The sequence below is a fragment of the Choloepus didactylus genome, chromosome 23 (assembly GCF_015220235.1).
Source record: "Choloepus didactylus isolate mChoDid1 chromosome 23, mChoDid1.pri, whole genome shotgun sequence".
Lineage (NCBI taxonomy): Eukaryota > Metazoa > Chordata > Mammalia > Pilosa > Megalonychidae > Choloepus > Choloepus didactylus.
In genome coordinates, this window is record NC_051329.1 from 12,098,962 (window position 1) to 12,114,376 (window position 15,415).

A 15,415-nucleotide genomic window follows, 5' to 3' on the forward strand; every position below is an offset into this window, starting at 1 on the left:
TTATGTTTGGCTTCTTTTATTTAGCATAATGTTTTCAAGGCTCATCCGTGTTGTAGCATATGTCAATACACCATCCCTTTTTATTGTTGGATAATATTCCATTGCGTGGATGTTTCACATTTTGCTTGTCCATTTATCAGTTGATGGACATTTGGGTTGTTTCTACTTTTTGGCTATTAAGAATAATGCTGCTATGAACATTTGTGTACAAGTTTTTGTGATGTTCTCTTTTTGGCAAAACATCATTTTCATACTTTCTTTTAGTTTTTTAAACATGATTTCTTTTAGTTCTTTGAACATATTTATACTAGCTGATTTAAAACCTTCATCTAGTAAGTCCAATGTTTGGGCTTCCTCTAGGACAGTTTCTGTTGACTGCTTTGTTTTCCTGTGAATGGGGCATACTTTCCTGTTTCTTTACGTGTCTCATAATTTTTTGTTGGAAACAACATTTTAAATTATGTGGCAACTGTAAAAATTGAAAGTCTCCTCTTCCCAGGATTTGTTAAGGGAAGTTGTTGCTGTTTGTTTATTTAGTGACTTTTCCTGGACTAATTTTGTAAGGTCTGTATTCTTTGTCATGGCCACCCACTGAAGTCTGCTCAGTTAGCTCAGTGGTCAGTTAGTGACTGGATGGAGATTTCCTTAAATGCCTTGAACCAGTGAGCCTCCCAGCCTTAATCAGAGGGCTCTGTGTGTGCTCCAGCAGTTGACAACTCTGCCTCAGCCTTCACTTACTGCTTGCACACAGAGCCTCAAGGTTAAGCCAGAGGTAAGAGATTAGGGCCATCTTGAGTCTTTCTTGTACTTCACACAGCCCTGCCACATGCATGTAGCCTTCCAGATTCCCAGGAATATATTGGAGGTTTTCAAAGCCCCCTTGGGATATTCCCCAGATTTTCCTTTTTAAGTTTTGGTCAGTCTCTTATTAGCCCCTGATGATACTGCTTCTTCATTCAACCCCCAGTATTAAACAATTGCCACTGGTTGTTTTTGACAAACACCCTTAAGAAAGAGCTGTTCTCACTGTGTGAACTCTGAGTCACGTGAAATAAAGAGAAACTCTAAAAATGAGGCTCTTCCAGGGAGCTGCCATAGGTCAGATAGTGATAGTTCTCTGGGGATGGAATTTTATGGGAAGCTCCAAACCCATTCTGGCCCCCTCCAGTTGTGCTAGGCTGCTTGTTTTCATGGCTACTGTATGGTTGCAAGGATGTAGATTTTCAAGGCCACCCTGGAGCTGGGGAGAAGTGGATGGGACTACATCAAATTAGAATGCCACAGAATTCTCTGTTTCTACCAAGATTCAGCCATTTTTCTTGAATAAATACTCCTCAGATTATCACAAGTTCATTTTGACAAGTTTTGCCAGTGTTCTTGTTGTTTTATGAAGGAGCAGATTTTGAGAGGTCCTTACTTTTTCATTCTGGAAGTACTTCTCTCTAGTTTTATTTTGAAATAAAGGATAGCACTCAATGATTTTCATATATAATTTCTAGCATTTTGTATTTTCTGAGTTTCACTATTTTCCTTAAATAGCCTATTCTGATCTTCTTTTCAGAAAAAGTGTCCTAGTCTCTGCTTATAATTTCCCTTTTAAATTTTCATCAGATGGTGAAAGTAAAGACACATATATTGAGATTCAGTGCTGCCTCACCAGCCTCAGAGTTTGTTGTGTTTCAGAAAAAAATATTTTCCTTCTATTTAGCAGCTTTATTTATAGTCGTTTAGCCTAGAGTATAAGTAAGTAGTAAAGAATACTGGTTTGCTTTTGGGTTTGTTTGTTTTTTTTTTTTTTTTCCATTTTTTTTAACTGCTTCGTTAACTTACGAAGAAGAAACTTTTTTGTGGCCTAGTAAATATTGGATATTTATTTAGAGCTCCTCACTGCTCACCGTAAGCTCTTTCTCATTGGATTAGTCTCTCCATTTTCATCATCTCTGTTACTTCCTTTCCATTGTACTTCTATAGCTGTTTGATCTTTACATTTCTGGGTGAGAGTTTGCCTCTGTGCTTCAGTTGGGGAAAACAATAGTTTAACATAAAGGTAATAAAACATCGTTTCTTCATCTTGAAAGGAACTGAAATACGATGTTGGTGGAGGAGAACGGTTTGATTCTTTGACAGATCTCGTGGAGCACTACAAGAAGAATCCCATGGTGGAAACTCTGGGCACGGTACTGCAGCTCAAGCAGGTGAGCAAAAGCTCCATCTCCTTACCAAGTGTTACAAGTGCTAATACAGACTATTCCAGACATACAGAAGTAGAATAATGCCATGGACCTCCAGGTCCCCATCAAAACTTAAAAGGAAAATCTGGGGAATATCCCAAGGGAGATTTGAAAACCTCAATCATGATGCATTCACCACATCCTGTTTCATTTATACCTCTACCCACTGCCCTGCTTCTGTGTTATTTGGAAGCAGATTCCAGATGCTACATCATTTTTGCTCATGACTGCTTCCATGTGTGCTTCTAAAAGGCCTTGTAGAATTTTGTAGCAAGTTTTCACCAAATTCCACCAAAAATCCACCTTCCATTGCCTTTAGAGGATCACATTCACTCATTTTGGAATTACTGCTATTTACAAATTCACCATTATGACTTAGTTACAAATGATGCCATCTCTCTAAATAATTTGTATCAGCAGGGTGAAATAGGTGTGGAGATTGAAGAAAGATACATTTCCTGACATAACAGAAAGTGAAACTATGTTTGAAAGCTTTTATTGTGCACTATTGTGTCCTGTGGACCCCTGTTCCTGTCTTTATGAATACCAATATAGAAGTCTTTTTTTTTTTTTTTTTGCATTAACACCTTTTTCTTTAATATTTTCTTCATTTCACATCAACTGCTGAACTTGATTAGCCCCTCAACACAACTCGTATCAATGCTGCTGAAATAGAAAGTCGGGTTCGAGAACTAAGCAAATTAGCTGAGACCACAGATAAAGTCAAACAAGGCTTTTGGGAAGAATTTGAGGTAAGTTATTAAAATATTTTTTTAAAGAAGAGTTTTTAAATCCTGTTTTTACTGTAAGAGAAGTTCTTGTGTTTGGAATTGGATCTTGAAAGATGGATCTGGCATCTGTTTTAAATTTAGCCATTGATTGACAAGGAACAGGTTACTGAGGGGGCTTCTTTTCAGTAGAAGGGCATTGTGTTCCGAGAGAAGACAGTTGCAGTTACTATTAAATGAATGAGCCAGGAGCTCCCTTTGGCTCTTGTGGTTTGGACTGCTGGCAACAACAACAATTACAAAACTGGTAAAAGGATCTAATACTTACAGAAGATTTCCAGCATTTGCTGGGGGTCTTTAGAAAGAATCTAAAGCCTTATACAGTGAATAAGTAAGAGAAATTTCTCATGGTAGCTTTAATTTGGAAGTTCAAATTGATAACTTTGAGGAGTTAAGTGAACAGATGTCTTTCCTGAAACCATCTTGGGTGGGAGTATGCCACTGATGGGAATTTCCTATGCTTCTTTTACACTCTGGTGTACTTCTTACCAATTGATATTGTCCTCTTTTTCTCTCCTTGTCCATTTGACAGAAAACTTACTCAAAAACAAGGATTTGGGCATATTTCCCTTCATAGTTAACCCCATGATGTAGCACAGTGCCTGGCCCACAGCAGAAACTCCTTAGATATTGGTTGAATGAGTATTTACATTTAGCTAATGTTTAATTACATCATCTTATTATTGCTACTCTACTTAGGGGAATGGTTATTCCATACTTTTCATAGGACTTTAGAATTTGCAGCTATTTATGAGAATGAATGAGTGAATGAATGAATGAATGGGCAAATGCAGTACTTTCAGTCACATGTCAGAACAACTTGGTGCGTCAGATATTATTTCCACTTTATGGATGAGGAGCCCAAGACTCAGGAATGTTAAGTAGATCAACCTCCATACCTTTAAATGGTTGAATTCCAGCCCTGGGGATGGGTACAGAATAGAACATTCACAGACCTTGCTCACCCTTGCTGAACAGGGACTTGAACTCAGGTTTATTTTTTTATTCAAAAGTTATTTATTAAGCACGTGCTGCATTCCATACATTGGGTTAGGCCCCAAGGGCACCATGATGAACAAGATGGACAGGATTTCTGCCATTAATGAGAGGGAAAGTGGTGATGATGAGCATCCCTGAAAACGTGGTGGTGAGCAGAACAAGTCAGAATTTTTAGCTCTCAAGCTCACTGCTCTCTTGATTCTCCTCTGGCTGCCCGGGTAATAAAAGGCAGCATTGCATTACATGCACTTGAGCTCATTCACTTCACTACATTATCTCATTCATTTCATTTGGATTTGGTCTTCATAAAACTTCATGAGCTAAGATGGGTGGGTACAGAAGTTTTAGAGAACTTACATCATGGAAAATTTCAAATATAAACAAAAGCAGAGAGAATAGTGTAACTACAGCGATGTACCTGTCTTGCAGCCTCAATGATTTGTTGCCCCAAATGGCCAATTATTTCTAACAGCACCCCTGGCCAATTATTTCTAACAGCACCCCATTCGCTCTTCCATTCCTGGTTTATCTTGAAGTAAATCCCAGATATCATTTCATTTGTAAAAATTTCATTATGTATCTCTAAGAGATAAGGGCTCTCTTTTCCATACCATTATCACACCTAAAAATTATTAACAATAATTCCTTAATATTAACACGTATCCAGTTACTTTTCACATTTTCCTGATTGCCATACACACACACAGACACATGCATATATTTGCTGTTTGTTTGAATTGGGAAGTGCTGGGGTTTTTTTTTCCCACTTGATTATGGAACATGTCAAACATTAAGGACTTCCCCCCATGTAACATTATCAGCTTTATCAATTATCCCAAACATTCTATTATTTTATTCATAAATATTACTGTATATGTTTCTAAAGGCTAAAGAATCCTTTAAAAAATTAACCAAAATATTATTACCAGATCTACAAAAAGGTAGAAATTTGTCAAGCATTCAGTCATTGTTCAGATTGTGCTAATTGTCTTATAATTTTTTAAAATTTGCTTGTTGACTCATGATTCGAATAAACTCCACGTACTATGGTCAGTTGATAGGTATCGTTAAGTACCTCACTTTCTTTTTAAAATCTTAAGTCTCTTTTAATCTTTTGGTTCCCTTCCTCTCTCTTTCTTGTATTTTGGTTTTCTTTTTGTTATTGACGAAAGCAGGTCCTTTGTCCTGACAGTTACTGATGGTCTGGATTTTGCTGACTGCATTTCTGTGGTGAAGATTAACACATTTCTCTGTCCTTTGTATTTCTTGTTAGTTGATATGTGTAGAGGCTTTATGAGACGTGTTGATGTCAGGGTATTCTACATACATCCTGTTGTTTCTCTTTTTGTTTAGTTAGCAGGCACAGATAATTATTGCCTAGATTCATTGATTCACAAGGGTTTGTAAAATAGTGATATTCTAATTTTATCATTCTTTCTTCATTTATTACTGGAATATTTCTATAAAGAATCTTCCTGTCACCAAAGCAGGATAAATGTTTGATTCCTTCCTTTTTACTAAGCAGTTTTCAAAATAGCATTCTTGAGATTTTATGTATGTGTTCTGTTCCTTTTTTTTTTTTTTTTTTTTTTTTCTTTTTTGGTATCATTATGAATTCGTGGATTTTAAACATTTGGTGTCATTTATTACCATTTTTGTTGCTCAAATTGTCCCATCTTTGGCTAGTGTAAACCTCTGCAAGTTGGCTTCCAGTCTTTCGTACGTAGCGCTAGTAGTCTGATGTGATAAGTTATTCCAGGGTTACACATTTCCTGCATCAGAACTAGAATTGGCCATTTCTCCTAGGAGTTAGCTTCTCTCATTCTCATTTTCTTCTTCCCTCCCTCCCTTTCTTTATTCTTTCTCTTTATTCCCTTTTTGAAAAATGGTATTTAGAAACTACATCTGGGCGCCAGGGGTGTTCATTGCCCCTAGGTTGGTTATTGTTTGTAGGCTTTCTCAATGACTGGAGCTAGATACAGTTTTTTTTCCTTGAAATAAAATACGTAGAATTAACTGATACTTCAAATTCAAAATCAGGACTTCACAGTTTTTACTAACCTCCTCAATCTTACCTCTGTATCTCCTTTCTCCCATGCCCCAAATCCCACTTCTTAAAGCCATTCATGTGATTACTCATTTGCTTTATCCCACATCGCTCATATAACAGTTTCAAAATAACAAGACTCACAGGACCCCCAATGATAAAATTACCGAAAATAATTTGATATTTTTTCCAGTTTTTTATTTTAATCCTTGGAATAGATCCTTCTAGAGATATATAGTCAAATTACTGTACTTTAATGTCATTTGAATAGTTCTTCTTCGTGTGGTTATACAGTAATTAGATTTACAGTTAGATTGTTTCATTTTAGTTTGAATTTTAGAAACTTATTTCTTTTAAATTTTATTTATAATTATGTAAAATATGACTTTGATTCCAAAGTCAAATCTATCAAACAAGGTATGCTCAAAGAAGTCCAGCTTTTATCCCTGTCCTTTCTTCCATACATTTCTAATCATGGTTTTAAAAAGTTACAATTTAACTTACATTTTAAGAAAAAGAAACAAATACGTTCATATTTCCATATTTGTACTGTTTCTTAGATAAGCAGTAGCATACTTTATACATCTTTTTCTACCTTGCTCTCTTCAATATCCTGCATATCACTCCATAGTAATATCCAGTGATAGTCTTTGTTCCTTTTTACTGCATAGTACTCCATTGTGTGAAAGCACCATAGTTTATTCAAACTAGTGAGGGGCATTTGGGTGGTTTCCAAAGGTATTGCAAAGAACATTACAATGAATAGCCTTGTGCATGCATCTTTTGGTATTTTTGCTGACTATTGTTAATATTAACATTTTTTTTATGTTCTGTGTTTTGGTTATTATTCATCTTTAAGTTTAATCATACATGATTTTGGTTACCATTTTTAGAGTCCGCAAAATATAATTTTTAATTAAAACTGAAAGACATTGAATATCTTCTGTTAATTATAAGATATAGTGAACTATTTTGTAATTCAGACCCCATTTTAATGTTGAGGTGGTTGCATAAACAACTTGTTTTTTTAAAGTAATGAGGCACTTTTTTGGAAATTACAGCAGTGCATTGTTTAGGTTCAGTCGAGGCCACACTTAGTTTCAGAAACAGAATCAAACTTTCCCAAAGAGCTTGTGCCAGCAGGAGGGTTTTTCATGACCCCTTTGATAGGTTAAGATGATTGAGAGGACTTCTAGCTTGATAGGTTAAGATGATTGAGAGGACTTCTAGCCTGACTGGCCATGGAGAACGGGGGTTGATTCTAAATGTTGACCTGATGGTTTCACTCTGTGACAGCTTAAATTCAAATCATTTTTTATACATTATTAACAACAAAAAGGGGAATAATCGAGTTGACTTTAGGTGGAAATGGAAGAAAAGCAAGATCACATTTGTACTCTGCAGGTTCTCCGTAGAGGTTGGGTGGAGGTGGTAAAATTGTCAGGCAATAAATCAGGACATTAATGTTTCATTTAAACTGAAGCTACATCTAAATAACTGATGGTCTACATTCTAGATCTCTTATGTACCTGCTGCTTCTCAAATTCATTCAACTTTTTAAAATGCCCTCTAAGGTTGGGACAATGGGAATAAGGCTGAGAACAGAGTAAACCATTAGAGAAAAATTTAGATACTTGGAAGCAGAGACTCATTATATTCTAAATCCTCTGAAGCTGAAGTTTGGTCCACATTAGCAAGGCCTTATTACTCTAGTGATTTCACTTTAGTTGTTTCCCAGAAGGTGATATATTTGGAATCCAGTTTCTTTTTTACAGTGTACCCTGATGGTCTTTAAAATGAACCAGAGTTCTAAATTGTAATGCCATTGATAATTAACTCTGACAGCCATGGTTTGTGTCTCTCTCTGTCCATCTCCTGGTTTTCTGTAAAACGCCATGTTTTGCTTATAAATTATAAAAGTAACACAGATTACTTTTGCTTCTCATATATCTTAAAATATGAAGTCTCTTGTGAGGTTCTTTGGTCCTTTTCTCCTTTGCCCCTGAAATAAATGCAGATTGATGATTGTTTCCTACGATATATTATTTGATCAAGGTATTGTGAAACTGTCTTTAATTTTTCCTTAGAGATTGCCCACTTCTGATCTGTGTAAACATCTCATGTCTCCAGCATATCTCTGCTCATGCATGTAAAGAAGCAGATACTATTTCCAGATTTGTCAGAATGAGTTGAGAGTGGCTTTGAATAAATAAAAAGGCAGGGTACAGGAGGATCCAAGATGGCGGCATAGAGAGGAGTGGAAGCTAAGTAGTCCCCCTGGAACAACTAAAAAAAAGCCAGAAACAATTAGTAAATAATCCAGAATAACTGCAGGGGGATAGATGTGACCATCCACTCATCATACACTAACCTGAATTGGGAGGATTGCCCGCGATCACAGCATAAATCCTGTAAGTAAGAACTGCGGATCCAAATCGAGAGACCCCTCCCCCACATCCCGAGCTACAAAGCCTCATGGTGCCAGAGAGAAGCTTTCTCCCAGCAAGCAAATATAGCTCAGCTGAGTTCCAACTGGGCTTTTAATTAGCAAGTGTGAACTGCTCACTACAAGGTACGAATCCCCAACAAGTAGACAGAGGCTTTGGGTGACGACTGACCTTAGAGAGCCGGAGGGTCGCCTCGGACTAGCTCTGTTCCTTTTTCGACTTAGTGGAGAAAGCTTCAGCCATTTTCAGTTCCCAGTTCTGCGACCCAGACGGGGGTGTGGCACAGGCGGAGAGAGACCATTGAAATGCTAATGACCTCCCCCTAAGGCGTCTATCTTCTCTAAGAGGAAAGGGGTGGGGCCCAGCTCTACTACCTGCCTTTCATTCAGAACTTACACCAGTCAAGAAGTATAGGCTAATCTTTGCAGCATCAGGCAGAGAGCGACCCTGCACAGCCTGGCGGCCCGGGGCTTCCCTTGAGGAATGACGCACACTAGTGACGTAGCATGGTCTTCCCTAAGCAGAGGTCCTGGAAGATCACAGCTGAGAAGGTGGGTCTGCTCGGAAAACCCAGGGACGCTACGTCGATGCCGGTGTTTTGTGGGTCAGCGACACAGAAAATCTGGGGCAAAACTGAAATGAAGGCTTAGACTCTTGCAACATCCTTGAATCTCTGGGAACACCTGGGAGGTTTGAATATTAAAGCTGCCCTGCCTCCCTGACCACCCAGACACATGCACCACGTTCAGGGCGGACAGCTCCAACAATAAACCCAAACTGAGTTCACCAACTGAACCTCAGAAAAATCATTTCCCCACACACCACAGAGACAAAGTTGGGGGAAACTGACTTGAGGGGCATAGGTGACTCACAGGCGCCATCTGCTGGTTAGTTAGAGAAAGCGTATGCCACCAACTTGTATTTCTGAAAAATTGTATTGGTATTTTTTTTTTTTACAACTTTGAAGAACCCTATCAAGCAAAGCAAATACCAAGAGGCCAAAATCAACAGAAAATCTTAATGCATATGATAAAACCAGACAATATGGAGGACTCGATCCCAAACACCCAAATCAAAATATCAGAAGAGACACAGTACTTGGCACAATTAATCAAGCAATTACAATTGAGGAATGAAAACATGGCACAGGATATAAAAGACATGAAGAAGACCATGGAGCAGGATAAAAGGGACGTAAAGAAGACCCTAGAAGAGCATAAAGAATAAATTACAAGATTAAATAAAAAATAGAAGAACTTATGGAAATAAAAGAAATTGTTGGCCAAATTAAAAAGACTCTGGATACTCATAATACAAGATTAGAGGAAGCTGAACAACGACTCAGTGTCCTAGAGGTCCAGAGAACAGAAAATGAAGGAATGGAGAAAAAATTGAAAAAATTGAAAAGGATCTCAGGGATACGATAGATAAAATAAAACGTCCAAATTTAAGACTCATCGGTGTCCCAGAAGGGGAAGAGAAGTGTAAAGGTCTAGAAAGAGTATTCAAAGAAATTGTTGGGGAAAACTTCCCAAACCTTCTATACAATATAAATACACAAAGCATAAATGCCCAGCGAACTCCAAATAGAAAAAATCCAAATAAACCTACTCCAAGACATATTCTGATCAGACTCTCAAATACTGAAGAGAAGGAGCAAGTTCTGAAAGCAACAAGAGAAAAGCAATTCACCACATACAAAGGAAACAACATAAAACTAAGTTGTGACTACTCAGCGGCCACCATGGAGGCGAGAAAGCAGTGGCATGACATACTTAAAACTCTGAGAGAGAAAAATTTCCAACCAAGAATACTTTATCCAGCAAAACTCTCCTTCAAATTTGAGGGAGAGCTTAAAATTTTCACAGACAAACAAATGCTGAGAGAGTTTGCCAATAAAAGACCTGCCCTACTTCAGATACTAAAGGGAGCCCCACCTACAGAAAAACAAAGAAAGGAGAAAGAGATATAGAGAATTTTAACAGACATATATGGAGCCTTACATCCCAAATCACCAGGACACTCATTTTTCTCTAGTGATCACGGATCTTTCTCCAGAATGGACCATATGCTGGGACATAAAACAAGCCTCAAGAAATTTAAAAACAAAACAAAACAAAAAACACACAATTGAACATATTCAAAGCACATTCTCTGACCACAATGGAATACAAATAGAAGTCAATAATTTTTGAATTGTAACTCCACTATTTACTTCCTACGTGATATAAAATACACAAACTCTAATGACAAAAGAAAGGCAGGGTACAGTCTTGTAATTTTGCACCTGTGATGTGCATATTACCAGAAGCCCGAGTTAGTCCTTGAGTATCATGGTAGGGAGTATATTGCATGGCTCTACTTTTAAAAGATATTTGTATTCTCTCTGAGCCTGTTCCCCCTTTGAACCCTCTAGACCTGAGCTACCAGGGGGCATCGTGGGTGAGCCTGGACTGTGTCGGCCTGTAGGGTGCTGCAGGGCCAAGTCAGGGGTGTAGAGTTTGCTGCTGCCAGCCCTTTGGACCTCACTCATTGCCTTCACCCTCCTCCTCCTCCTTGCTCCTCTCCCTAGATGTAGGATCTCTGCTCTTCACACATCTGCTTCATTCTTCTTTTCCTTTGACTGATTTCTCTTCTTCTTGTTTACAAACCTTACTTCTAACCCCTTTCAGATATTGAAACTAGCAACTTTCAGTCTTTATATCAAAGTCTGAGAAAGAGAGATTCTCATTGGCTCAGATGGTATCCATCCCTGATTCAAAAAGCAGTGCCAAACACAGTATCACATAGAACAGCTATGCCTGCCATGGACTATCTTGTTTGGGGGAAGAATAGTTCTCAGAGGTGAGGGCTGTAGGCTGTTGGGCAGACATCCCAAAAATGTCTGCCCAAGACAGTAGATACTGGTGGTGGCAGTGATTCCTTCCTTCCTTCCTCTTTCCCTCCTTCCCTCCCTTCCTCCCACAAATATTTATTAAATACATGCTATATGCCAGGCTCTGCTCTGGGGATGCATGACCAAATCAGAGTCTTTATCCTTATGGAGCTTATAGTCATTTGGAGGAAACAGACAGTAAACAAAGAAACATGTAAATATTCAGCGTGTGACATGGCAGTGAAAGCTGTGGAAAAAAATAAAGTAGGATAAGGGGAAAAGAGAGTGCTGATGGGGCATTACTGTTTCATGTAGACCTCTCTGACAAGGTGGTCTTTGAGCGGAGACTTGAAGGAAATGAGGCAGCAAGCCATGCAGCTAACCTCAGGAAGAACATTCAAGGCAAGTGAATTGGGGTTGTGCTTAGCATGTTCCACAGTTAACAAACAGGCTGGTGCAGTTGGAGTGGAGTGGGCAAAGGGAAAATGTACATGGAGCTGTAGTGGAGTGGTCGGATCCTGAGGGGCATTGTAGGTCAGTGTAAAGCCTTTGGCTTTTACTTAGCGTAAGATGGAAAGTCTGTGTATGAGGTGGGGTGGGGGTTACACAGAGCAGTGATGTGGTCACCCTGGCTGCTGTGTGTAGGACAATATGGAAGGGGAAGGGTAGCTGCAGGGAGACTATTGCAATAATCCAAGCAAGAGAAATGATGGTGGCTTGGACCAGAGCAGTGGCAGTGGAGGTGATTGGGTTCTAGAGATATTTTGCAGGTAGAATTGAGGGTATTTGGAAGTAGGGGTGACAGGTTGCATGGTATGATAGAGCTGAGTCAAGGATAAGATGAAAGTGATTAGCTGAAGCAGCTGGGAGGATGGAGTTGCTATTTACTTAGATGGGGAAGGCTGGGAGGACAGGTTTGGGGAAGATGGTCAGGTTTCATTTTGGACATGCTAAAGTCCAAATTAGACCTCCAGTTGGAATATGATTCTTCCCCTAATTCTGCAGTATTACGGTTGGGATTGCTTTTCTTCCTTCCTCCCTTCTTCACTTGTAGCTTCCTTCTCTTTACTCTTCAGCGCCCAGCCTCAGGGGCGTTTCCTCAGGGAAACCGTCCCTGATCCCCTAACCATGAATGGATTGGTTCTTCCTGGTATATATGCTCGTAGCAGCATATCCCTTTCTTTACAGTACTTACCACCTTGGAATTCATGAATACTTTGTGTGGTTATTGGTTTAATGTTTGTCCCCTGTATTGTGAATCCAAAGAAGCAGGTAACATTACTGGTTCTTTTACCATAAAAAGAGGTTTTGCTCAAATGAGAATGAAAGTGAACAAATAAAGAGGTAAATTTTTGATGCTATTTTTTGTCTGCTATATGCATTATCATCTTAGAAAATAACCTGGATCAGTCCATGGGCCCCACAAGGGCAGGTATTCTCATTTTGTTCACCAAACCCCCGGTTGCCAGCAGAGAACCTGGCACATCGTAGGAGCATTGAACCTGAGCTGTTTTCAGTAGAGGGAGTGAGTTATGTCGAATTCAGATCCTTTGCATATATTCAGTGGAAAACAGCTTTCTGAAGGTGAAAAAGTACGGGCTTTGTTTTAAGACGTTCTGCTTTATTATCATACAGTATTTCATTTTGAGTCCCTGTTTGTGGCTTGGTTGATACACATTTTAGTCCTTGAGATCCTGGTACCCACATGCCCCATCCAGAGCATCCAGTTCAGGTTCATAGTGCTGAATTTTGGAAAGATTTTGGTTTCTGAACCTTCTGTTTCTGGTTTTAAAAAAAAAAAACAAAAAAAAAAAACAAACTCTACTAACAGGGTTTTTTTCCTGGTATGTTAAAACTTGTTAACATGGTAATTTGATTCTTTTTTTCTTTTTAAAGCCCAGACTCCTCCCTTTATGCGAGCTGCTTTTGTCTGTAGTGGTCTGAAGCTGCTTTGAGGTTGCACGGGCATTGCAGTCATTTCCCTGACATTTATGCGGATGCCCTGGATTCTGCCAGCAGCCCTGCTAACCGACGTGTCTCCAGGAGAAGGCAGTGCCTGTTTTCAAATCCACTGTCCATTTTGATTTCTTTAAAATGATTACATCCTCCTTAGGGGAGCTATAAAGTCTACCTCAAGATGGTTCGATTTTATGGAAACAAGACTTTAAATGCACCCAAAAGCTGTGTCTAGAATAATAATTCTCAGTGGTGATCTCCAGTGGAAACCTTCCCCCGGTGACCGAGCAACACCACAGTCAACAGCAGCCCCCAACCATGGCTCCAACACAAAGCTTAAAAATGCTCTAGGATGACAGACCTGAGCTGTAAATAGAATTTTCCATCGAGGCCTGAGCCTATTAAGTTGCTTAATAGAAGACCTGCTACCTTCTTGTGGGCAGAGCATTTTAGCAAGTCGAGGTTTTATTCTACAAGCAGAGTGCTCCCTTCCAGGGAAATTCCTTTGTTTCCTTTGGAATATTTGTCTTTCAGTGTCTCTCTTTCTTGTTCCTTGCCCTCCAGTGGCAGGCTTTTCCCTTTAGGGTTGTTTTTATTTGCTGAAGCTGCTTGACATCTTTATAGATAATTTAAGAGCCGAAGGTGTTTTTATGTTCTTTATCATCTCTGCTTAACCAGTTCCCTTTGCCTTTAGCTGACTTTGCTGCTGTCTGCGCCTGCCATTGTCTTTCTGTCATCCCCACTGAGTGAGCCTGTGCTGGGGCCTCCGTTTCTTTTAGCTCCTTCCTTCTTTAACCTTGTGGTATATTAGCGACATCCACTAATGTACTGAAATGACACTTCTGAAAGACACTAATGGCTTTCTTAGTGGTAATTATAATAGCCTTTTCTCTAGCCTCTTTCTTGGACTGCTTTTGAGGCACTTGTTCAACTCCTCCTTCCCACAGTTCTCTTTATCGGCTTTTTTTATTCCTTCTTTTTCTCTCTCATGCCTCCTTTGCTGTTTGTTGCCATTTCTTTTCCTGACCAGCTAACTCTGGTGGTTCTCTGAGATGTGGTGTGGGCCCTCTGCTCATTTTGCTTTAAACTCCATCTTTGGAAGAATATCATTCTCATCCTGTGTCAAGTAAGTTTATGTTGTTTTTGAGCTCTGGTTTTGGTTTTTGAATTGCACATCCCACATTTTTTCTTGACTATCATGTCTCTTCAAGCACGAGCATTCAAAGGGGGACTTTTTATTTTTCCCTTCAAACCAGATGTCCCCCTTTACTTCCCTATCTCTGTTGGTTTTACTCTTCATTCTCTGTTTCCTTACTCTGGGATCCTCAAAGCATCTTTTAACTCATCTTTCTCTTTCTCCCATACCTTGGCATTCACCATATCTTGTTGATTTTTCTTTCTTGATGTCTCTCTGGTCTCATAGAAGGAAGGAGACTATCATTTATTGTCTACTTTGTGTTGCATTTTGGGCTAGGGGACTTTGATAAAATCATCTCATTGCATCTTGGATCTTGTGAGGTAGGCAGAGGAATTCCTGATCTGAGAGAAGAGTAAACAGATGCTCTGAGAGATTAAGGCACCTGCCCAGGAGTCCCCAGTGGGCTGCGGCAAAGCAGGAGTGCCAGGGTTCAGGCTGTCATCGCCACAAAGACATGAGCTGCTGTTTTACTCCAGCCTTTCTGCTTCTGACTCCCCATTCACCCTTCATAATAATCTGCTCTCAGCATTTCTCATGTCACTCTTCTGCTCAAACACCTTCAGTGGCTTCCTGTTTCCTACTAGAGGCATAGGATTTTCAGCAGTAGAGGACATGTATCCAAACCTTCATTTTAAAAACAAAGAAACAAGCTCAGAAGATGTGAGAAAGCTGTCCCCAGAAACGTGACTGGCAAATGGTTGGCTTAGGTTTGAATTTCCAGGATCTCGGACTGCAAGCTGTATCATGCCATGTTTCCATTCTCTCAACCATTGAAATTCCCCTGCCCAGTTTCAGTGCCCTCCACTGTTTCTTATTCTCCCTATCTAGCCTCATTTGTCCCACCCCTTCCCAGCACACAGTTTCTAGACTTGTT

General features: G+C 39.4%; 1 protein-coding gene across 2 annotated transcripts in view; it reads left to right on the forward strand.

Annotated features, from left to right (window-relative positions):
• Positions 1 to 15,415, forward strand: part of PTPN11 (protein tyrosine phosphatase non-receptor type 11) — a 96,486-nt gene that overhangs the window by 35,321 nt on the left and 45,750 nt on the right. For both annotated transcript variants that reach the window (XM_037816810.1, XM_037816811.1), the window contains exons 5-6: positions 2,079 to 2,195; positions 2,870 to 2,983. In XM_037816810.1, coding sequence (XP_037672738.1) covers positions 2,079 to 2,195; positions 2,870 to 2,983 — 231 coding nt within the window. The remainder of the gene's footprint in view (positions 1 to 2,078; positions 2,196 to 2,869; positions 2,984 to 15,415) is intronic.